We start from the raw sequence: 23,763 nt of genomic DNA on the forward strand, positions 1-23,763 counted from the left end.
AAATTTTTAGTTTGAGCAAATAATTACTCACTGTTCTTATTAGTAATTTGGTGTGACATTATAACATCATGCATGTGACTGAAAGTGACCCAATTTGAATTTATTTTCCCACAATATAATAAGTCAATGAATCTTTAAAGGAAAAAAACAATTCAGTAAGGTGTCTATGTAGAGCAAAGAATCCCTGTGTAAACAGTGTTTAATTTAATATCCCTTTCTGCCGAGTCCTATTATTATACATCTGTGCCCACCGGAATCCCTCAACAGACTCACAGGGTATCTAATTGGTATCTAATCTAATCAATTTAGCAAGTGTATGACTTCTGACAAAGTACAATGGCTATCCTGCGCAGTGAATGTGATATGCTTGCAGATCATGGCTTTTGTCGTTCAGCAGAGTATGTAGACTGGCATTGCCAGACCAATTCGCATTTGTGAGAGTGAATAAACATGAGTTTGCTGATTGTTCTGGTTTCAAGGCTAGAGAGTGTAGCCTTGTCGCCTGTAGCATAGTAGTAACAATATGATCCCATATGGGACCTCTATTTTTTTCTAGTCACACAATAAGCACTTACTGCTTCTGGTAATAAACCTCCAATTCCCAACATGTGAACAAAGTAGCACCTTTTACCATACTATTCTTTTTATATGGAAACAAAACTGGAGCTGTTACTGCATTACAGGTTCTAATTGTGGTTGCTTATTGCAACAGATAAAATGAAATGAAGTACAACTTCTACTCAAAAGGAGGAAAGATAAAGGATTCAATATGGTTTTGGTGAATTTATCCACCTTGAGCACTAACAATGATCTCAAGAAAGATCTTATAGTAAAATTTGTTCATAATATTCAATACACGACTCTAGTGTTTAATTGTACACAGTAACAGTACACATTGTTATGCTTCTCAGTCAAAATGAGTCAAACCATGCACAGCTCTTCACCTTCTCACTCCTGCCTTGCACCTTGTCTCTATGCATGTTTTTTTCTGGAGGTGACAAACCTTTCCCCCAGAAGGTTTTCATACCCTGTTTTGTATGTACTGTACATGTGTGCATAGGCTGACATCTTCAGCAGTACTTGGGGCTGCTGGTGCATTAGGGCATATCTGTCTTCTGAGAAGAGGGCACCACAGGCGCCGTCATCCCACTGGCCATTTACTGAGCAGTAGAGAAGAGAAGGACAGAAAAGAGACACATGCTCTGCCTGAATGTCTTCAGTTCCTCCTCCATCGAGTGCCACCTCAGAGAAGTCTTGCAGCTCTGTGAAATGGCTGTAGTGACACATATTCCAAATTCTAATTTAAAACCAAAATTATTGTTTCTATTATTTTTGATGTGATAAGTTATTAGTTTGAAAAAGATAAACTTTTTGCGAAGCAAGTTGGGGATTATGCAGGATTCATCCATCCATTTAAGTTAAAAGATTCTTGAATTTAAAATACACACACTGTAGCACAATGCTATATGATAACATTGGAAGAGATTATGTTAGATGTCATTGGCCACTGGTGTGACCTGACAAATATCATCCTTTATTGTTGCATCTCCAACCACGGTAAATTCACCATTTTAGTTTTTCACCATACACCACCCTACATACTTATTTAATAAGGGTGTGTGAATTTACATCTTAGATATTCAGACTTAAACAATGTTTCGGAGCATGCACTTACTGGGTACAATATTAGGAACACCTGTATTATACTGTAATGCAATATATAAACTGCTGCAGATACAGGTCAGGAGCTTCAGTTAGATTGTTGGTGCCTGACGGGCTGGTTTCAGTATTTCTGAAACTGCTGATCTCCTGGGATTTTCACACACAATAGTCTGTAGAGTTACTCCAAATAGTGTGAAAAACAAAAAACATCCAGAGAGCAGCAGTTCTGCGGATGGAAAAGCTTTGTTGATGAGAGAGGTCAGAAGAGAGTAACCAGACTGGTTGGAGCTGACAGAAAGGCTACAGTAACTCGGATAACCACTGTTTGCAACTGTGGTGAGCAGAAAAGCAACTTAGAAAGCACAACACGTCGAACCCTGAGGTGGATGGGCTACGACAACAGAAGACCACGTCTGGTTCCACTCCTGTCAGGCAAGAACAGAAATCTTAGGCTACAGTAGGCACAGGCTCACTAACACTGGACAATTGAAGGCTGGAAAACATAGTCTGGTCTGATGAATCTGGATTTCTGCTGAGGCACGCAGATGGTAGGGCCAAAGTTGGCTTCAACAGCATGAAGCCATGAACCCAACCTGCCTGGTGTCACCAGTCCAGGCTGGTGGTGGTCATGGTGGAATGGTGTGGCAAATGTTTTCTTGGCACACTTTGGGCCCCTTGATACAAATCAGTCATGGTCTGAATGCCGCAGCCTGTCTGAGTATTGTTGCTGACAATGTGCCTCCCAACATGGCCACAATTTACCATCTTCTGATGGCTACTTCCAGCATGATAATGAACCATGTCACAAAGCAAAAGTTGCCTTAATGTAGTTTCATGAATATGACAGTGAGTTCAGTGTACTTGGATGGACTCCCCAGTCACCACATCTGAATCCAATAGATCACCTTTGGGATGTGGTAGGAGATTGGTAGCATGACAGTGCAGCTGTCGAAAAATCTGCAGAAATGATGTGATTTGATCAAGCAGAATGTCAGAGGAATGTTTCAAACATCTTGTGGAATCCATGCTATGAAGAATTGAGACAAACAAGGCCCTACCTAGTATTAGTATGGTGTTCCTATTAAAGTGCTAAGTGAATGTAAAAGCAAGCAAGGTGCTATGGCTATGTAGACCTTTATGTGAGAGAAAGGGAGTGAATGATGGAAATAAGAAGGGTGACACAGCAATTGAGGGAAGTGACTGATCTCCTTCATTTCAGGAAGCAAGGATGGGATCATTTATTGATCTGGACATTTCATTAAGTGTCAGCGGAAAGTGTCACATCAGGTGACAAACGGCTGTTTTCCTTTCATGACCTGGAGACCCCGAGGCCCTGCTTCACCATGACAGCCTTTCTGGCTCGCTTTGGTTTGGAGCTCTCTTTGGGAGCCAAAAAAAGCAGCAAGAGACAACAGTGTTTCCCATGTCATCTCTCATTTTTCTTTTCACACTTTCCTCTGCATACACTCTTACTCAGTAGTTAAACTCCTCAAGCAAATGTAGGACCTGCTGTTGCTTGGGTGCATCTCTCAGTGATGAATGATATTTAGAAGAAAAACAAATTAGGCAAACAGACACAGATCTGTATATTTCTAACTCTAAAATATTAGAGCTGCAGCAATTAGTTGATTAATAAAGTAGATCTACAGCATATTAATTGGCCACTATTTTCACTATCAGTGAATGGTTTTAGTCATGTTTTTAAGTAAAAATGTTCTAGATTCTCAAATGTGAGCCTTTTCCTGGTTATAGTAATGTGATTATTTTGGGGTTTTAGGAAATTGTGATAGACATTTACACAGATTTCTGATTTTTTATAGACCGAACAAGTAATCAAGCCAATTAATTGACAATGAAAATAATCATTAGCCGCGGTCCTAGATAAATGTCAGTAGTGGGAAACTGTTGAGGAATTGCTAAGTTAATGCTAGAGATAAACTTAGATCAAGTGAATGAAAGCAGCATACAGTTTAGCTTGGCTTGATGCCAGCCTGATATATAGCCTTCATTTTACTTCCACCTAGGCTTAGAATTTTATATGTAGATTGTCTGCAGTGTTGCTTGCTCAATAGAACAAAGACATCATGCAAAAAATCATTAATTATACATTCTCATCATTTATGTTATATTAACCTTTAGAGGGGTGCCTCTCTTGACCTATTTTTTTTCATCTTTAACAACATATTCTGTCTTCTGTGCACATTTTGAAAGACAAAATTTAAATGACTCACTTAGTTAAAGTCATCAGGAACCGTTGAATTGGAATTTGTTCAGCAGTCATGGCCGGGGATATACAGCCTTTGTGTTGTGTTAATTACAGCTCAGAGAATAATTCAGATAGAGAAAAAATGGCTGAAATCCCCAGAGGGGGATACAGTTGGGAAAATATAGAAAATATGCTCTTGTTGTTTATGCTTAGAACAGCACAACCAAAGCATTGTCACAATTTAGAGTCTTTAAGGTTAGTGCACTTGTGCACGTTGAGCCTTGTTCACAAACTTTAACTTCTCCCTTTTTAATGAAAAGTGCCAACTAAAAGAGAAATGTCTAAAACAGATGCAGACACTTTTATTTTTGCTTAACCAAAGTTGATTTAATGAAAAATATCACATGGTGGATGTCTTTGTTGTATGGTGCTGGTCATCATATACAGACACAGATATTGATGGCTTTGATATTCTAAAACCAAAGCTTTGACCCCAAAATGAATTTACAACAGTTCTTAAGTAACTTCAGCTTTTAACGTTTTAGTTTAAGATACTAAATTTGTTTGTTGATTGCTAAAATAGTGTTTGTTATTCTGTTGTGCACTGATGAGCAGTATGTCCTCTATCTGCCTAGTTATGAATAGTTAAGTATTGATTAGTATTTTGTTTTGTCAATGCAGTTGGTCTGCTTGGTCTGCATCATAATGAACTAATCCAGTATATCGTGACCTGACAAAACTTTTTATTATGAACCAGTCATACCATTTTCTATATTATTGGAATTATCACAGTAATATAAACACAAATGGGTACCTTTTATAATGCCACAAACTGTACATGCAGTATACCTTAAAATACGCATTTATTATATAAGAGGTGAAAAAAGCAGTCTTTTGTCATTGGATAAAAGGGGACAATGGTAGTTTTCCTCATCTGAATGATGCTTCATTTTGAAAAAAGCAGGTGGGAAAACTACTAGAACATGTTTAAAAGTACACTTTTGCATAATTAGATAGAAAGATAAGTAAGAAATAACTATAATGATTACTTCTTTATAAACACTAAACAGGACTTCACATCAACAGCATGTGTGTAAAGTTTTGTAAAGGTCTATGCCTCTTGTTAATGCCTATTGTGCTGATTGTAACATAGCTCCCAACTCCAAGCTCCTCCCTGTCAGTCGCAGGTGATGAGAGCAAGACCGATCAATATTTCATTAATGTTACAAGATTGAGGCCCCAACCCCAGTCGATTCCAATGAACCAGGATGACAAAAAGTAGAGTTGGTTGCTGGGTTGTGCCTTGGACTATGCTTACAGTAGCTGCATGTTTGTTTACACACTGTATGTATACAGGAACATTCCTTAAGTCTGCTAGTTACAGTGACTTGGGAGGGCCACAGATGAGTAACTGAGTGCGATAATCTCCAGTTAAGAGCGGATTACTACACTTCAACAATATACTGCAATCCCAAACAATAGCAAAGTTACAAAATACAGGAAAAATTAACATAGATTGTATACGTGCTTCACAGGTGACACATTCAACATTTTCAAGATTGTTAGAGCACGACTGCTTACACCACATTAAAGCTGTATCACAGTATTCTTTTTGTGTTTTAGAGAATCAGTCAAACAGATAATTGGTTCAAATATGAATATCTTTTAAAAGAATATAAAAGAAAAAAATGTAAATTAGAACATTACCCTTGAACCTACTTTGTACCAGGTATAAAAACACTCTCATTCATATATTGCCAAAAAGAGACCCGCATATCTCACATGCTGTCCCGTGCCCCATTTTTCCCCCTCAAATTTGGAAGTCTAATATTTCTCAATTTGGAGTCTTGTTGTAAGTCTTTGTTCATTTCTGCCTCGAGTCTAAGCTAAGAGCTATAGCCTTCATTCACGGACTGGTTTGAATCTCAAATCAGCTGTGACTAATACACACACAAATACCATATGGTTATTCAATTACACATGTGAATACACACAGACAATTCCCTATTTGTATATTCACATATTTTCTCAGGCACTTGTTTTCCTTTGGTCCCAAATTCTTGTACTGTATTTCCCAGCAAGAGTGAACCCCAGTGTTGGCCCAGTGTCCTAAATGTGAATTCAGATAGCAGAATTAGAGAGCAGGCATTCTCTGGAGTCAAAGAAAATGTTCATTGCCATGGAAACACACACTCCACGCCCCTACGCACACACTCACTCTCTTAAATGGTGTGCACACACGCAGCAGTAAGGAAGTAAGTAGGTTAGTAAACAACAAAGCATCTGTCCAGGTTAGGAGAGGACAGAGTGTCTGTGAATGTAGACTGTTAGTCTGCCCAAAGAGTTGCTGACTCTCCAGACCAGCGCCACTGAAAAACATTGATGCCTGTACATAAATTAACCACATTTTAAGATGGAACTGACATTATTTGTGAAACATGGGATAAAAAAATCTGTAATCAATACTTTGTGATACGATTCACAAGATGATCATGATATAAGTTTGTTCATAAAGAAAAGTTCTCAGTTTGTAAAACTCTTGAATGTCTCTCACATCTACTGGCCCAAAATAATATTTGCACAAGACAGCAGCCTCCTGGGTTATTATATAGTCTAGTAGTAGTAAAGTTTTTACAGTTCCATTTTACACTGAATGTATTAGTCTGGTGTTGATATCCACAGAAGTACTCACCAATTCATAGCATTTAATTACTGTATGTGTCATTATATTGATTTTCACACATAGTAAACTGGAAAAAAAATTGAAAAAATGTAAGGATTGTAAGGGATAAGAGAGTAAAAGTTTCAGCTTTATTACTTCCTCTTTACAATATGTTTCTAGGTTAGGTCCTTGAGTCCACAGAATGCTGCTGTAGCTCTGTTACCTCGGCCAAATACTAATTTTATGATGACTCCACTGAGGAAATGGAGGACTGAGATGGACAATGTGTTTGCCAGTAGATATGGGGGCGGGTCACAATGAGATGATTGCATTTCAGTTAAGTCTTGAGTAGTTCTGTGTGGTTCGGTAGGAATATGGGGAAGTTTGATGCCTTTATTTAATTTGAATATTTGAATGATTTTTTTGGCATTTCTGCTTTATTAACTAGTGACTGTAGAGACAGACAGGAAAGACGGGAGAGAGGTGGATGACATGCAGCAAAGGGCTGCTGCGGTAAGGACTCGATATGTGGTACCTGCGCTACCAGGTGAGCTATGCTCTGGTATGCTGTGGGACTGTACCTTAAAGAGAAATGTACTGGTATCCCATCAATAATTTCCCAAATTTCCCTTGTAGGAAGTCACTTCAGAGCTGCTTGTAGGTGCATTTTGTTAGCTTTGGACAGAGCTAGGCTAGCGGTTTCCCCCTGCTTTTGATGTTCGTGCTGAGCTAAGCTAACCAGCTTTTCATATGTAGCATACAGACATAAGAGTTGTGTCACTCTTTTCATCTAAATCTTGGCAAGAAATTGAATCAGAGCAATTCCAGAAAACTTTCCTTTTATGAGATAACATTCCTCCCATGTAAAACTTCAAGGTTAATCATTTCAGTATGTTTTTGCTTGTACATGATTTCAGCAAAGAGCAGTGGCAGATTAGATTGATTGCCTAGATTTGTTTAACCAGCTTTGGGCTATACAGTAAGTATGAGTTAGTATCAATGATGATGTGGCATTGCGCCCACAGAGCTATCATCAATTAAACTGAGATTGATACACTTGCCTTTATGGGCTTGTGTGTATTGGGAAGATATAAAAGTAAGAAAAAGTCTAAGCTATATTCCATGATGCTATGGGCCTGGGGTGCTTCAGAGTTTCCTTGGATAGCCCTACTATTAACTGTATATAAAAATGTATCTGGATTATATGGACAAGTGGATCTGTCTGACCTTGTATACCTGTGGAAGAAAAAACGTAATTTTTCACAGTATAGAAGCTGTCCGTTTTTGAATTTTATTCAACAGAAATGGTCCTTCCTTTGTCCTCTCTCCGGCACTGGGTATGGCTGTCTTTTGATGAGTTGTGATCTGATTACTCAATACTAGGAATGATCAAATAAAGAAATCTGTGAATTGGAGGCACTGATTCACAATTTCACCCAAAGGCATTACCAGTATGCCTCTGAATTGTCCATCAGTGTCACTGGACTGATTTATTTATTTAATACTTGCTGGTACGGCGGTTTGGATACTCATCTCCTGGGGCTTTTTGCTCTCAAAAGCTGTGCACATACACTGTTCTGACAAGTACGTGTGGTGGCAGCTTGAAATATTTCTGCCACTGCATGAATCTTGTATGGGTTAGGCACTTTTAATTATTACAAAGTGCTCTGGTTCTCTTTCCCCTTCCTCCTTCCCATCTTCCCTCCCCCATCAGCATATCTCCCCTCTGTGGTTGGCTGTTCATGCTCTAACAACTTTCATGCATTATTTAATAGCTGACTATGACGAGTCATTTGCTGCCATTCTGTCTAAACTTTTCATCCCTCAGGAGTATGCTTCATAGCTCCGATGGTGATAGCTGACCCTTGCGAGCCCTCTTTCATGGAATTGTGGGTTTTTTGTTTTGGTATGTCAATGTAAAAAACGTCTGTGGAAAATATGTATCCACAGAAGGTTAAAAGGCAAATGAAGGGTCAGCTGAAAGTTAGCTGCTATGCTTCTATTTTATTGTGTACTTTTCAGAATAATGCTGAAGTTTGCCTTTACAGTTTGCCATGTTTGATTAGCCATAGTATATTAAAAAAGCACGACTGTATAACTTGGGAGTAAAAAGTAATATTTTCTGTGCTGAAATTGAAAAGAGCCAAGCTATGACTAATTCCTGGACATTGCATGGCGTGGCATTTATAAATGAAATCTAAATTCTGAAGGTTAAATAAACAAATTAGCAAAACTGAGCATTCTGACTAGATGACAAAAGGTTGTCACACACACACACACACACACACACACACACACACACACACACACACACACACACACACACAGACACACACACACACACACACACACACACACACACTATTGATAGGATGGCTCAGAAATATCCTGGATGCCTGGCAGGTTTTCGTCTCTGTTCTTGCTTTCTCCGTCCCTCCCTCACTCCCTCCCTCAGCAGAGCAGCTATCCCATGTGCCAGTCATGCCTGAAGATGAATGAGGCTGTCCGCCTGATCCATGGCTTACCCTACGGCTGTCTCCTCCTTCCAGATCAGATCAGGAGGAACCAAAAACCAAAGCTGTATCCCACCTTTAAAATTAACTCTGCCAGCAGCCCCTGCACCCACTTGAGAGAGGCTCTATTACAAACTGTGGGCTTGATGGTTGGTGGTGGGGGGCCTTGGCAGGGGGATGTGTCTCATTGTCTCTTTAAACCTTCAGCTCTGGTAGCTGCCTCTTCAGGGAATACTGCCCAGTTCCTCTCATACCTCTAAGTGTCTTAAATACCAGTCTATGTAGATATTTGTGGAATATTTGTGGGAGAACAGTAATCCTTTCCTGTGGTGTGCTGTCATTGTCTTGTACATGCAGAATGCTAGTAACTCTGTTTTTGTAAGGTATCCATTAGTCCCCTAGCCTGATGACATACGTAACCATAGCAGTACTTGGATACTTGGATTATTATAGAATGAGAGTGCAGTGAAAATTTCAAGGCAGCACTTCAGCACATGCCAGTGTGAGTTTAAATAAGCAGGGAAAGATGGAGAGTTTAATTCTTACTGACAGGAGAAACATAATGAGAGTTAAGAGCAGCAACAGAGGAGGTCTGGGCGAAATTATGGCACTGGAGAAAGTACTCTATTGAAATGTCCTTGAAAGTGTGTGTGATAAGATATAGTATATACCCAAATGTTGCCACTTCATAGATGCATGTAAATTGCTGTTTTTTTTACAATAATTGTACAGCATTAGCTGGTACCAAGTGTACTTCATTCCCCTCTGGGCTGTCTGGTGTGCTGGTTGTGGCTGACAGTAAATATGTGGCTGGTCGTTAAGAGGATCTCTAGAGAACAGTTCCTAAAGAGGAGGGTCCTGAGCCCATCACCAAGCATCAGTTGACTAATAATCTCCTTTTTTCATGTTTTTCTGGGAGACAAAATACAACTTTCAGTTCGTATGATTGTCTTTCTGCCCGTTTTCCCTTCACATTGTTGACAAGTTTTTAACATAATGTTTCATTTTCTGCCTTCTTCTGATGAACAGCATACATAACCACATCTTTTAGAGTGGAAAAATGAGCCCTGGAGAAAAGTGTTGGGGGGAGAGGGAAAAATTGAGAGGCAAGACACAGGCATATCGGCCTATCTGATTTCTGGTCAATTTGCCAAGTCATATTTTGTGGTGCTAGTACATATGACACAATAGAGATTCTCTAGTATTAAGGCAAAAAAGATCTGCTCAGTTACACTGTGCAGAATAATCTCCTTTGAATAACTTAAGAGTCCTGGTCATTTAGTCCTTTGAGAACCAAGCTGGCATATGTTATTGATTCTGCATAAGATCCCACTTTGGTAGATTTAGATCATTCAAATGGCCCTTGACAGAATTATAATGGCTTGGACTTTACGGATTTTAATAAGTCCACTGTGATCTAGTGGTTCTATCCATAGTTGAGCTCATTTTTACACACACACACACACACACACACACACACACACACACACACACACACACACACACACACACACACACACACAAACACATACACACACACCAGAGAGTATCTTTTAAGTTATCTCTTTTTTCTTTTTGAGATAGTTGTTTTATGAGAGAATGACAATTTTTTTCCTGGCGTTACTTAGAATTATGCAGTGTTAGAGCTGCCTGACGGGACTCAACAGATGATATTAAGTTGTGAAGGCCTTTTGGTGCCAAGACCAATCGCTTCCTTTGGGTTTAGGATGGATGTCTGACTGACAGGCCATGATAAGGCCACTCATTGTCAGAATCAAATGCTCGTGTCCCGAGGAAACTGACTTGTGGTGGTCCCTATGTGTTTCTCTTTCATACTCTTTTTATGTTTTTCCATTCTCTCTGACTCTGTTGCTCTGGTCTGTATCTGAAACAATGACAATGTGTGGAGATTCAGGTCCAGACATTGTCCAAAGTTGCCCTTTCACACATGCAGCACACAACTGGGGGTTGTTCATCACCTCACCTACTGGAAAAACTCCCATTTAGTGTAGGCGAGGGGTGGCGCCTGGGTACAGTGTGCAGGAGAAATGATAAGAACATCAACACGCCCACTTGCTTGCTCTGAATTCTCTGGACAATCACCGGCTCTATTCACACATGGGCTCAGTTGGACATTGCACAGGGTGTACACTGAGAGCTGAGTGTAAAGTCCGTTTAGTGTCCATTTCAACTGATTCGGACATTTGCATTCTCGCATACAGCTCCTCTGGGTAATGTCTAGAAAGGTTCAGAATTTCACGGCATGTGTGAAAACAGTTTCAGTGTCTGCTTCAGGAAACCAGTAAATGAAGGCAAATGCCTTGAAGTTTCACTGCATTTAGTATTCTTGCTTGCTTGCTGTGACACTTTTACTGCACTCGCAGATAGCAGGCTTTGGTTTTCCACTGCCTCTTAAAATCCTGAGCACCATCTGTTGTCATTAGTGTCCAGCATCTATGATATAACAGTGCTGCTGTCTCCGTCTCTGTCTCTCTCTTTTGTACTTTCTTTGTCGCCTTTGTCACCCACTGCTTGTTACTCTTAGATGAAGGCCAAATCTCCAGATTTAAATACAGTAAACTTGCAAGCTATGTGACGGAGGAAATGTGTTTTTTCTAGTCTACAGTATCTTTTCAAAGAGGGAATAGTTTGAAAATATATTTCATCTGTAATTAAAATCTTGGATTGCTTTCAGTTGTTTACCGTTAGAAAGTTTTGTATTGTTTTTGCCTGAGAGAAATATTTGGACAGATATGCACATGTCCAGTCATGCATTCAATGAGTGTAATGAAGTGGATCTAATTTTTTTCCCTTTTCAAAAGGATGGTATTGACTTTTGAGGGTGTAGAATGGTTTGAATGTTTTTAATAGGAGCCATTATTGTAGTTTTCTTGTAGGTATTCTGAAAATTTTGTAAATGTTTTGTGCTTGTTTGAATTAATAAGGTTTTCTCACCATCTCTTTCCTTCATAGATCATATAAAGCGGAAGATTCGCCGGCGGCCGTCTTGGGGGCGGGGCATCATCCGTAAGAAGAAGAACTACAAGAAAGGAGCAGAAGAGGAGGAAGATGAGCCCGAGGCAGAAGTGGAGGCTGCAGGGCCCAGTGACTCATGTTTCACGCAGGATGAGGAATCATCTTGCGATATCACAGGTCCCCAGCCCAATGGCCACCATCCTCATGCCCCCTCCACAGAGGAGGAGAGCTCCAATGAGCCTCCTGTTGTGGCTCCTGCTGAGCCTCCAGATGCCACTGAAGCCAGAGAAGAACCAGCACCTAAGGATGAGGAGGATTCCACAGCCAAACAGGGAGAGTCTGAGAACACAGAGCAACACAATGAGCTACATTGCCTTGGTCGCAGTTCTCATCCCAAGGCGGACGAGGATAGCCCGGCCAAGCAGGCTGACTTCCAGCCTTTGATTGAAATGTCAGAGTCCTCGGATGCTGAGGCCCAGACCAAGCACACAGAGGGTCTCCTAGTATCACAAGTGGACTGTGTGAATGGAAACGAGTCAATGGACAGCCTGGACTCGCAGAGCCTCAAAACGAGTAGTGAGGCTGAGAAAAGGACTCCTCTGAGCACGGCTGAAGGCTCTAATGAGCCAGAACAGGAAGAGCACAAAGATGAACATGAGAGCCATCCAACTCAGGAGCACCCTCCCCAGGATGGGAGGGTAGTAACAGAAAGTGCTGAGGAAGATCAAGACAAAGAAGGTATAAAGCTAGACTGGATAGTTAGTTAAACAGAACGCAGTGCCTTTTGTCATTCTGTTTTTAGTTTACTTTGTTTACCCCTGAGTAAAAGTAACTGTGTTTGCTTAGGGGATTGATGCCTGGTGTATTTCAAGTACTGTTTTGCTGTCTGTCAGTGTTGGGCCAAAGGTCAAATAGCTGAACCTTCTATCACTTAGTCATATAATTGGAAAAGCTTTTCAATGGTGGATGAGTTTGAATTACATCTGAAATAAGTTTTTAATTGAGAAGAGAAAGGTGCAAGATCCCTTCCACTTTTTTTTTGGCTTTCTTAAACAAGTTAAGAAAATCTGTTAATTTTTACACATCCAGCCAGTGCTTTGCCCACCACTTATTTATGAAGATAAATTACTTTTTTGATTATCATCCAGCTCTTCTGATTTACACTTGGTTTAGAAAATGGATAATAAATAGATAGAAAATAGATTGAAAATAGAGAAGAGGACATTAATAATGCAACATAAGTTATACAGAACATAAAAATGCTATCCCCTGGCTTAGCAGATGATATATTGCAATACAGAAACTCCAGGGGCCTGAAAGTTATGTGTACCTTTGTAGAAACTCCGCACCTTCTGATGTGTTTCCTCAAGTGTTTTTGTCTATAAAAGATTCACAATGTTGGCTGGCTTTTCCTCCATCTCTGACACTGCCATATATTTTGTTTCTTTGCCATGAGCCATTATGCCCTTTCTGCTGGGGTGTAGTGTTTGAGTCAGAGATAAGCCAATAAGTTTCTCTGTTTAATTACGGGCCTATGGTTTAGCTTCTGATGAACAGAGGCCAGCTGGAAGGCTGAGGTAATGGTGCTGCTAGAATATGGAGAAGCCATCAGAGGATGGCACGATCACACAACAGAACACAAACAAACAAACAGACAACTCAGCTACTCCGCCTCCACTCTCATTACAAGCCGAGCCAGCCCTTGTATTTCCATCAAACCGTTTCTCGAACACTGTTATAAATGGACAGGAAGGAGGCCAGATGTGAAATATTGTGCACTCAGTAGCTGGTAGTTGCTTCAGATAGATTTTCTTTCTCATACCCTAGTATTGAATTCATCTTGCAGCCATGGCAGGATTTTATTTTCTTTTAAACTATTCAGTTCGTACTTACTAGTTGTTCATGATAAAAGCAAAGTGAGGTCTGAAATTTGCTTCTACCATTCATTCATGTTGTTTTTGATTGCAAATCACACTGCTTTATTTCTTTAGATCCCTCATTGTTAAACTTCCTTCCATCAATCATCCATTTATATCTTCATAGGGGGTTCCAAAGTGAGGAAATGCAAGAGTAGCCCATCAGAGCAGTTGAAGGGATCTGCTGAAAGGACAGAGGAAGAGCCACAACCAGTCCCTCCACATCCTCCGGTAGTGGTTGACCACCAGCAACTTTTGGTAAGTTTTTGAAAAAAATGATTTTGTCCATTAGTGGTGTTACGGTACATTGAGTTCTTGGTTTGATTAGCACTGTGGTTTTTGGTCATGGTTCAGCATGTTTTTAGTACAGCATGGAAACTAACCAAAGCACAGGTGTAAACAGTAAAATTAATGATGGCTGAATTCCATTTGGCTGCTTCAGTTGCAGGGTGTTGTGCATGCTGGCTTGTTGTCAAACTGTCGTGACTTTGTGGGATGCTTGAATACAACAGAGCCATTATTAATGCTATTAGTAACACCTGTGCTTTTCCTAAAAATTACAAGTGAATGAAGCGTGGGGCAAGGAGGGGTGGAGCGAATCAATGCACCGCATGAACTGTACGATCAAATAAAACTTTACCCATTTGAAATAGTAAAATAAATAGAAAATCTGTATGTGGCAGTCAATGCTGATATTGTGGCGGGCTGCCACCAATAAATCAATGAATGTTCAGCAATTTAGCAGGAAATTTGTTGCTTAAAGTGCATTCCTTACATGTGAAAATTGTAACTCTTATTTTTTGAGCACAGCGTGATTGATGGCGATATATATTCAAATTCTCTATCATATGGCGTTTCCTTTAGACCTAGAGATTTTCAACCTGATTGTTGCTCATCTATCCGCTGCCTTGTTAGTTGTCAGTTTTTATTGTGTTATTTCAGCATTTGCTGACATGTTCAGCATTGTTAATTAAAAACACACCCATAAATCTGCTACAAAGCTCAAAGACGCTGGCTTCAGGGGACCTCATTCATTGTTTCTCAAACGATTGGTTAAGAAAAACCCTATAACCACTCCAAAACATTATCTTACCTCTTACAGTCCACCGAGATTTTACCTTTTCAAAACCGCAGTACGTGCCCCATCACCGTCTTTCTTGATTTTTACATGGTCATCATTTTAATTTAGACCATGAAGGATGTAACAGCTGGGGTGATTTGGTATTACACACTGACTGTGAATTTGAGATTTTACAGCTAGTGTGATCTGTATCAAAGCGATGATGTGGCAACAGGAAGTGTGGGACATGGTCACACAAAATGTCCATGGTCATTTCTTATAATCGTGATCACTTTATGTATTCATTTTTTTCAGCATTTGAAGCGTTCTTTCAAAGAGCGTTGCAGCACATTCAAAACATAATTAAACAAATTGAATAATTATGCAAAATTAATTATGTAGCTAGAAATAGTCTTGGGATACAGAAAACTCAGGAGTTAGCGTAGCCATATATTAATACAAATTCACCTTTGATTTCTCTTGTATAATATACTGAGGCCATTAAGAAAGGGTGGAAATTATTTAGGAAAAGTAAAGAGCTCCAAAATACCCCAAGTAGATTAGAAAACACTGAAATACAGACTAATTTGTTGCAGCAGAGCCAGCTGTGGTGAGCTGTCACATTTTGCAACTGACTAATTAGATTGTGATTATGGAAAAGCGGCGCTATAATCTAAAAATGTTACCAATATGCTTGTGTTTTTGTCTTTTTTAAGTTCATACGGGTGTTTGTTTAAATGTTGTTGGCTGTGAGGGTCAAGGGCTTTTTGAGTGTTTTCTCCTCCCCTCTGTTAAAGAAACAGCTGTTGGTCATTTCTATATTCACAGTAACTTGAGAATATACTGCTTTTTGCTTCTTATGGGTTGTTGTAGGTCATCTTTTGTATACAGACATTTAATAGATTATGGTGTAAAAATGGCGCTAATAATGGTAGTCGGCCTGGTCCCTTTTGAGGGCTGAGCATTCATGTTATCTTTAGTGAGCCAGCAGAGGTAGCTAGACCCGTTCTCCCATTTTCTTGCTGGTGTACCCTGTCACATGCACTGGCTTGTGAGATGTATGGTTCTCATCTCACAAGCCTTCTGCACTTGGCATTAATCCATCCCTTTGTCCTCCAAGCTTTCTATAGCTTCCAAACATATAAAAGGTTGCAGAGACCTAGTGTCTGGATAATTAGAAGTCTAACGTTATCAGGCTGTAGAAGGCAGCAGATACGTTGAAAGTTTTTTTTGTGGGATTTAAGGTATGGAGGATGGGCAAAGTCAATCATGGGTGACCAGACTTAAGCTTCCCCCCAGATCCATAGGTCTGTCTGGGGCTGATGCTGTCACACTGCCCTTCTCAGATGGCTAACTCTAACTTCTGAGGCTTATCCTGCCTTTCCATTTACCCTATGGTTTTACCCCTTTCTTTCTCTCTCCCCTTTCATCTTTCAACTATCAACACTTTGTATCCCCGCGATCCAAACATGGAGGGAGCCAAATTATAATGGCAGGACATTTTCACATCCCTCAATCAACAGGTGTTGTTCCTGCAACATTTAAAGGAAATAGGGTCATGACTCAAACATGAGTTTCTCTCTGCCCCACTAGATCTGCCAACTTGTCCCAGGATGTGTTCAAGCAACAGAAAGCATGTGAAGCAGCTCCGCGGTACTTTGCACAGTCACGCTAGGGTCCCACCTAATACCCCAAGTGTAAATTGGAGCCTCGGCTCAGTGGGCTCCCCTGACAGCCCTTCTCACTGATCGCGTGGGGGGCTTGGTTTTAGGGCACTCTGTGTAGTGTAATTGGTGTAAAAGAAGTGTTCTTCTGACATGCGCTTACTTCTTTCCTCCATTCTACATAGTGACATGCTATCAAGCCATTATCTAGTGGCTTTTGCTCATGTCCCATGGGGATGATGGGGATGGTGAGGTACGTATCTTGTCTTGCTGAACCTGACTCCATCTTTCAAATTGATTGACAGGCTTTTTAGTTGGCCTGATCTTAGTGCTTCAACTGGCTGCCCCTATGAAGAGCCACACACAGCACTAATCTGGAGGTTTATATGTTAGTAGGGGGAATAAGGGAGATATCTTAAAGAAACAGATCGTGAAAAGAGGGGACTGTGAATAATTGCTTTTTCATCCCCGGCTTACGGAACAAATTGAATTTCCGGTGTGCAGGATGAGAGTCACCATTTAAGCAGATATTTGCTGGCAGAGCTGGGACTGGCAAGCTGCCTGATGTGTATTAGGACCCGCAGTGAGTGGTGTACTGTTCCTTCCCTTTTCCTTCAGTCGTATTCATTGATTGTAGAGGGCTCATTATTTCTGACTTTTAACTTGATGGAAGAGGCTCTGAAATCTCTCTGGAATTAAATACCATCAGAGTGTTATGAGTTTGTTCACAGACCCTACACTCAACGCCTGTAGGACAGAGATGGTATTATTTCAGTATTCACATCCCGCCTTTCAGAGCCATGGCACAGTTATTTGCTCTGATTCACTTAGTAAAATCAAGTTCTGTTATTGCCAGTTTCAGTGAAATGATGCTTGATGCTGTCTGGATCAAAATGAATTCCTCGGCATGAATAAATGGGTCCTGAGGCTTGTTTCTCTCACTGCTCCAAAATGTTTCTTATTCTCAGCTGTTTTCTTTCATCAATAATCAGACACTTGTCCACAGATGGACGGAAACAAGTGCTGCTGACGATGGTGAATGAGAATTCAGTAACAAGAAATCCAATCTGGCCAAGCAATTTTTCCTCCATCTTAGCAAGAACACACAGATTATCGTTTGCTTTGCTGTTTTCTTTAGCAGCTGCCTAGAAAGAGCTAGTGTTTCTAGTTGCTGGCACAGTATGGAGTCTTTTGGCTTGATGCTTAGCTATTACAGCATGTCAGGATTTCCTGCTTTAGAGAAGCCTGTAAACAGAAACGGCCTCATTTCAGTTTGTCATCTTCCTTCATTTTTAGTACTAATAACAGCCGGGGCCCCTCCGGCGAAGTAGCCATGCCACATGTCTGTTCAAAAGAGAACAGCTTAATAGTAGTGCTGGACCAGCCTTTGATTGTCAATAAAATAGCGTTTGAAGTGCTTCTTTTATTTTCATTCATTCCCACTGACAGTGCTGCTATTTGCATGTAATTGTACTTACATAGCTGTGCCTCTTGGCCATGCATGTAAGGGCCAGTAGTGTCAATAGTTCACACAACATAAACATGCCAGTTTCTCCTATTTCCTTCATGTTTTGTAGTAGTGTTTTTGCCAAGCCTTCAGGCTTCAGCCTTCAGTCATTATGCCCTTTTACAGTGCTCACACCTCATGCATCCCACTCAGCCCTTGGCTTATATAAACAATAGATTTAGATAGTGTGGGATTTTGTACTTATGATTACTGTACATGAAAAGGATGTTTAAATGCTTGGCTTCTCTTTTGTCAACCTTGGCAAGTATAATAGTTGCCAACAGTATTGGTTAACCAGTGGAAGCAAAAACACTATAGCATTTCAGCCGATGGAAATGTGGGTGCTAATGCATTGGTTAATTAATAGCCAGAGAGAATCCAAGTCAGGGTAAAATAAAAACAAATGGAGGAAATATCAGCTAACAAACATTACTATCAGGCATGTTAGTGTGTTACATTTGCTTTCAATTACTAATTAAAACTTTGTGTTGATAACGAATTAAAAGGTGGATCATGTTAATGAATTACAAGCCTCATCACCTGACTGCTCAAAATGCTTTGATGACAGAAATCTACTGTAGAGCTGTAGGCAGCAGCTTATTTAGAAATATCCAGTTTTCCAGGCTGTTTGTGTATATTTTGAAAACATATACTCATCATGCATAACAAACAGTCTGAAATGCTTAGTGCGTGGTCAGCTCATTTTACTGTCTAACACCCTTCCCTCCACAACACACACTGGTTGCACCACATGTAAAGGACATTGCATTGATTAACCTTTATTTCCCTTGAGATTTACCATTAGTTTAACCATAACAGGCCAATAGCTCATCCTTCCCATAACCTTGACCTAATCCTAAACTTCCCTGAGTTCATATTTTTGCCTCCAGTGATTTTATTTTTCATCTCCGTATCAGGTAATGTTGCAGGGGTGTGTGGAAGGGTGTTTGGGTTTATTTGTATTAAGTTCGTGCTAGGATCTCTCCTTCTTTATTACCTGCTGACATTGGATCTCTGCTGTCTTGAATCTATAAAATATTAAAAATTCTTTCCTGTAGCCTACTTACCAAACATCTTGTGTTTCTTAGACTGTCCTCTTTTTTGAATAGAGTTTTTATTCTCTAAAACTTTCTTCCTGTCAAACGAAAGCAGAAGACTTAAGGTTGCTTCTTCACTTTTACATCTTATTATTCATTATTCTTACCTTGACCGCACACTCAACTAAACACTGATGGATCCTTGAACTCTGAAGGTATTTCAGAGATAATTTACTGGCACCTCTACATTTCCCTACTGAATGGTGGAAAATGGAACCATAGCCCTAATTTTAACAAGGAAAAAAAAATCACCTTGGACCAGCCAAAATGTTTTCATAAGAATAGTGGCAAATAGTCAGCAATGAGTGACAATAATTACCCTCCAGTAGGACAGTGTGGCACAATATGATAGTGGTGCATTTTATTCTATAATATTTTGAGTTGATTTGACCGAAGCTATAGCTACAAAAATCCCCTTGCTGACACGGTTACATAATATTATGAAGGCAGAGGTGGGTTTAATGTCAAAAAATTACATCTATAATCTGACATGGATGGATAACACTAAAATGATTAAGATGGATAAGGTAGATTGGTCAGTATGTGGCATGCTTCTGTTGCATTAACTAGTGGTAAATATATCATTCATTATTTTAAATGCTCTGCAATGATGTTAATGTGAAAAGAGACCCTGCTTTATGGGAACCAAATGTAGTAAGTGCATGCGTATGTGGCATATTGCCATATTGTAATACATATTGATAAATCATAAAATATTCACATAAATATTACACTGAATTCAACCATATCTCCCAGTTCTTTTGTCTCCACAGAGAACTTGGGCTGGCTCTGAAACACTTGTAGGAGCCCGTAAAACCTAGTGAGATTTTGTTGGTGATACTGGGCTGTACAAATAACTTGACTGGCCCCGTGGAACATCCTTGGGTCTCACCTAAGGCAGGTGCTTAAGTAGTTGGTTGAAATTAATTTCATAGGGATGCCACAGTGTGGAAATTCTCCCACCGAGTAATAAACTCGTGACAACACTGGTGTGACTGATTACACTGGGCATTTTATAAGAAAAGACATGTTGGCTTAGTATGTGTAGATTACAAGTTACCTCCAGTTGATTGCATCTGGAGTTTGCAGATTGCCTCATTAATGTTATCAGGTTCTCTTTTGCCTTTGGCTTTAAATCTGAAATACTGCCAATTAGGCACTTTTGCTTTTCGCTTTGACACCAAATTCCCCACCACTGTCTTGTCGGTCAACTCTCCTCTTATCATGTGATAAGACTCTGTTACTCTGTGATGTGACTCTGCTCTGGAGCAGTATTGATAACTAGTGTATCTGCTGTGATGTGAATAGTCTATGCGGACCAGCACAGTTTACTGTCGTGACTCAGGATGGTTATATTGACTCTATTTTCTATCTTAAAGTTGGGCCTGGTTAATACTTGGTTGAGAGTCCGCCTCTATCTTGTAGCTGATCTAAAGATCACATCTACAGAGGGACAGTCTGAAAAAAGACTCTTTACACTGATCTGAGCTCTAGGTTTGGGTTTGTTGAGATATTATCTTTGGCTACAAGGCTGTGGAAATTATGTGGATTCTACTTTATTCAGTGTGTCCCTAGCTAACACTAGCAAACAGCTGTCTGCAGATATCAGGCTGATATCAACGCAAACAGTGGAGATCAATTAGTGAGCAGACTGTCAGTTTCTGTCCTATCTGTGCTCACAGTGATAATTAAAGTGTATGTCTGTACTGAGTTGTAGCATCTGTCCACGTGTCACATGTAGGCCTAAAGAAACAGAGATAAATCATGTTTCACATTTATTGAATCGAAATCAAAGGGAATCTGGAGATCAGTGCTGATATCCAGCCCTAATTATGGCCTCGTCCTGATTTAATTTATACCCCATCTAGGAAACTAGCCCTGAATCTCTCAGCTCTCCACTGATTTAACACAACCTCTTAATTGATCTTTGTTCTGGAATTAATGAAGTAAAAGTTTTATTTATTAGTTATTTATTAATATAACTAACTTTTTATATTACTATTTGGTCTGACAGGGTTCCATACAACTCTGTTATAGATGTACTCTTACTAGAAAATGCATTATTCTCATAATGTGAATTTGAGTCACTAATTAAACCTGGCCACACCAAGGCTTAGCTTGGCTTAAATACTGAAATATATAGAGGTGTTGATTTACATACTTCATGTAAAAAACCATTTCATTAGGCCACATATTAAAATCACATGAAAATAAGTAATGTCAATTTAAACAGTATCGCTTGATTAAGTTTATTAATGTTTTAAACCATGTAGTTTAATATAGATTTTACACAAATTACCTCACCACATGATGATCTATACCTTTCCCTCCTCTATACTGAAATAAATAGAATTCAGAGCTATTAAATGGCTAGACATGTTACAGTGATTTTAATGTATGAAGTAAAGCCATGGCATATTCAAACCCAGCAGGGTTTTTACATGCCCAGCTGATCTGGATGGCCATTTCATTTTAATGTGCTGAGACCATTCTAATATGATTTGTCATGATCGTCCCTGACCCTTGCAGCACTATCAATATTGCATTACCTGTGTGACCAAGTGCCCTGTAAGCCACATTATATGCCGCTATGACTGGATATTTTTGGGTATTTTCTGGATATGCTTTATAATTGATTATTTTTTCTAGTGTTTGAAACAAAAAAATTTCTAAGTTAAAACTGGAAGTAGAAGATGAATTGATCTCAGAGGCAGATGTTGAGAGCTTAATGGTATCCGTGGTGATGGCGACCATTGGGCTTCAAATCCTTGTTTGTTTCCTCATATCCTGGTAACTCTTTTCTCTCGTTCAGTACTTAAGAAGGCTCTTCATACACACTCACTTACACACACGCACACATCCATGTGGCTAGAAGAGTATCCCTCAGTGATCAAGAAGACCCTCTACGTCACAGTTACCTCCGGTATGCATATATGATTGTTTACAGGTTATTTGAAGCACAAAATGATGGTAGATTTAATACACCACATCAACATGATTGCACATTTAGTTAGTGCATATTAAAACTATTATGTTACAATCAACATTTTGTTATTACTTAATAGCACCACAAGTTAGTTAGAAAATCCGTAGTGATGTGCTCTGGGTGTTGGCTAACAGGACAACTGGCACAGCTTACAAACTGTGCTAAATGTTGCAGGTGACATTTATTAATTTATTAATATGTGGTCTGTAACTCTATCTGTAGCTGTGTCTCTGCCTGTCATAATAAGTGGGAGCACAGTTACCCGAATCTGTTGTTGGAAGAGCAGCCTGATGAGTTTGAAAAAAATGTAGACCCAGACCAAGTGGTGGTTTTAATGTCTCCTTGTGATCTTCACCTTGTCTGGAAGGCATGAGAAATATATCAGCATGCCCATGCATGGGGTTGATGGTGTGACTAGAATCAGCCTGTCATCTGGTTATTAGTTCAGGGGTTAAATTGCAAAGCTGCAACACTGATGAAGTGTCAATTCTGTTTTATCCCAGTCATATTTCCCAGTATTTATGACATTTAGTATGTGTTGTTGTTTTGCATTAGTATAGCATTTTTATTTTGGTAACTGCAATTTGAATAGTGTAATTGTGTGGTCATCATTGCGCACGTACAGTCAGACGTGAACATAAATCCAGTATTAAATAGTTTTACAATAAATCCTGGAAGTTAACACAGAGACAAAAAAAAGCTCTCTTTATGATCAAATCCTCTCGCACAGGCAGAATTTAAGCACTAATTTAACTCCATACTCCATTTGTGGTCTTAAGAAATATGGGGCTAGATAAAGATGTGAGTAAAGAAAGGGTTGTGAGTAAAGATTGGGAGGGGAAGACGGAGCAGGGAGTTTAGAGGGGGTGAGGTTAAATGGTCCATGTCAGTAGCAGTCTTTAACGCATGGGATTACTGCCCTTTTGTGTGCAGTGAGCTCACTCAATCACTGAGCCTGTGTAAGACACACTCACACCATTTACCCCACACTGTTGCAGACATCCTGATCAAGCTGACAAAGGCTGGGAAGTACACGGCGGCAATCAGCTGGCTAACAGTAAGAGGAGAATACATTGAGGGGATGAAGAGAGGGGGGAAAAGAGGGAAGAAAAAACTGGACAGGAAAGTTGGAAAAGTGTCTGAAAAAATGGGGTTGAAGAAGAGGTGAGCAGAGGCTCTATAAAACATTGAAATAGGCTGGAGGTGAGAAGATGCACTATAAAGGAGAGAAGGTACACTATAAAGTAGTGAAATGTACTTAAAGCAAGAGATGGAAAGCATAATGAAAAATAGAAAGTAACTGTAGAAACTGGGTGAAAGGAAGGCGGTATCTTACAGAGAATTTCACATCATTACACACGTGAGACGGGTTGTAATGATGCTAATTAAAGCTTTTATGCATGTGTTGTTAAAACTGGCATCTCAACATGATGTGCTTCATTTGGTTCTCTTTTTATGAGTTCTCTTGGCTGTGTTGATACAATGAAACCTGAAAATTCCCTTTATATTAGACT

At 39.7% G+C, this 23,763-nt stretch overlaps 1 protein-coding gene across 1 annotated transcript in view; it reads left to right on the plus strand.

Moving 5' to 3' along the window:
- The window catches only part of atad2b (ATPase family, AAA domain containing 2B), a 70,354-nt gene that overhangs the window by 36,196 nt on the left and 10,395 nt on the right, over positions 1-23,763 (plus strand). Inside the window, exons 27-28 of the mRNA XM_022770447.1 lie at positions 12,017-12,757; positions 14,063-14,193. Of these exons, the coding sequence (XP_022626168.1) occupies positions 12,017-12,757; positions 14,063-14,193 (872 nt within the window). The remainder of the gene's footprint in view (positions 1-12,016; positions 12,758-14,062; positions 14,194-23,763) is intronic.

This window comes from Seriola dumerili, unplaced genomic scaffold (genome assembly GCF_002260705.1).
Source record: "Seriola dumerili isolate Sdu_G_001 unplaced genomic scaffold, Sdu_1.0 BDQW01000025.1, whole genome shotgun sequence".
Taxonomy (NCBI): Eukaryota; Metazoa; Chordata; class Actinopteri; order Carangiformes; family Carangidae; genus Seriola; species Seriola dumerili.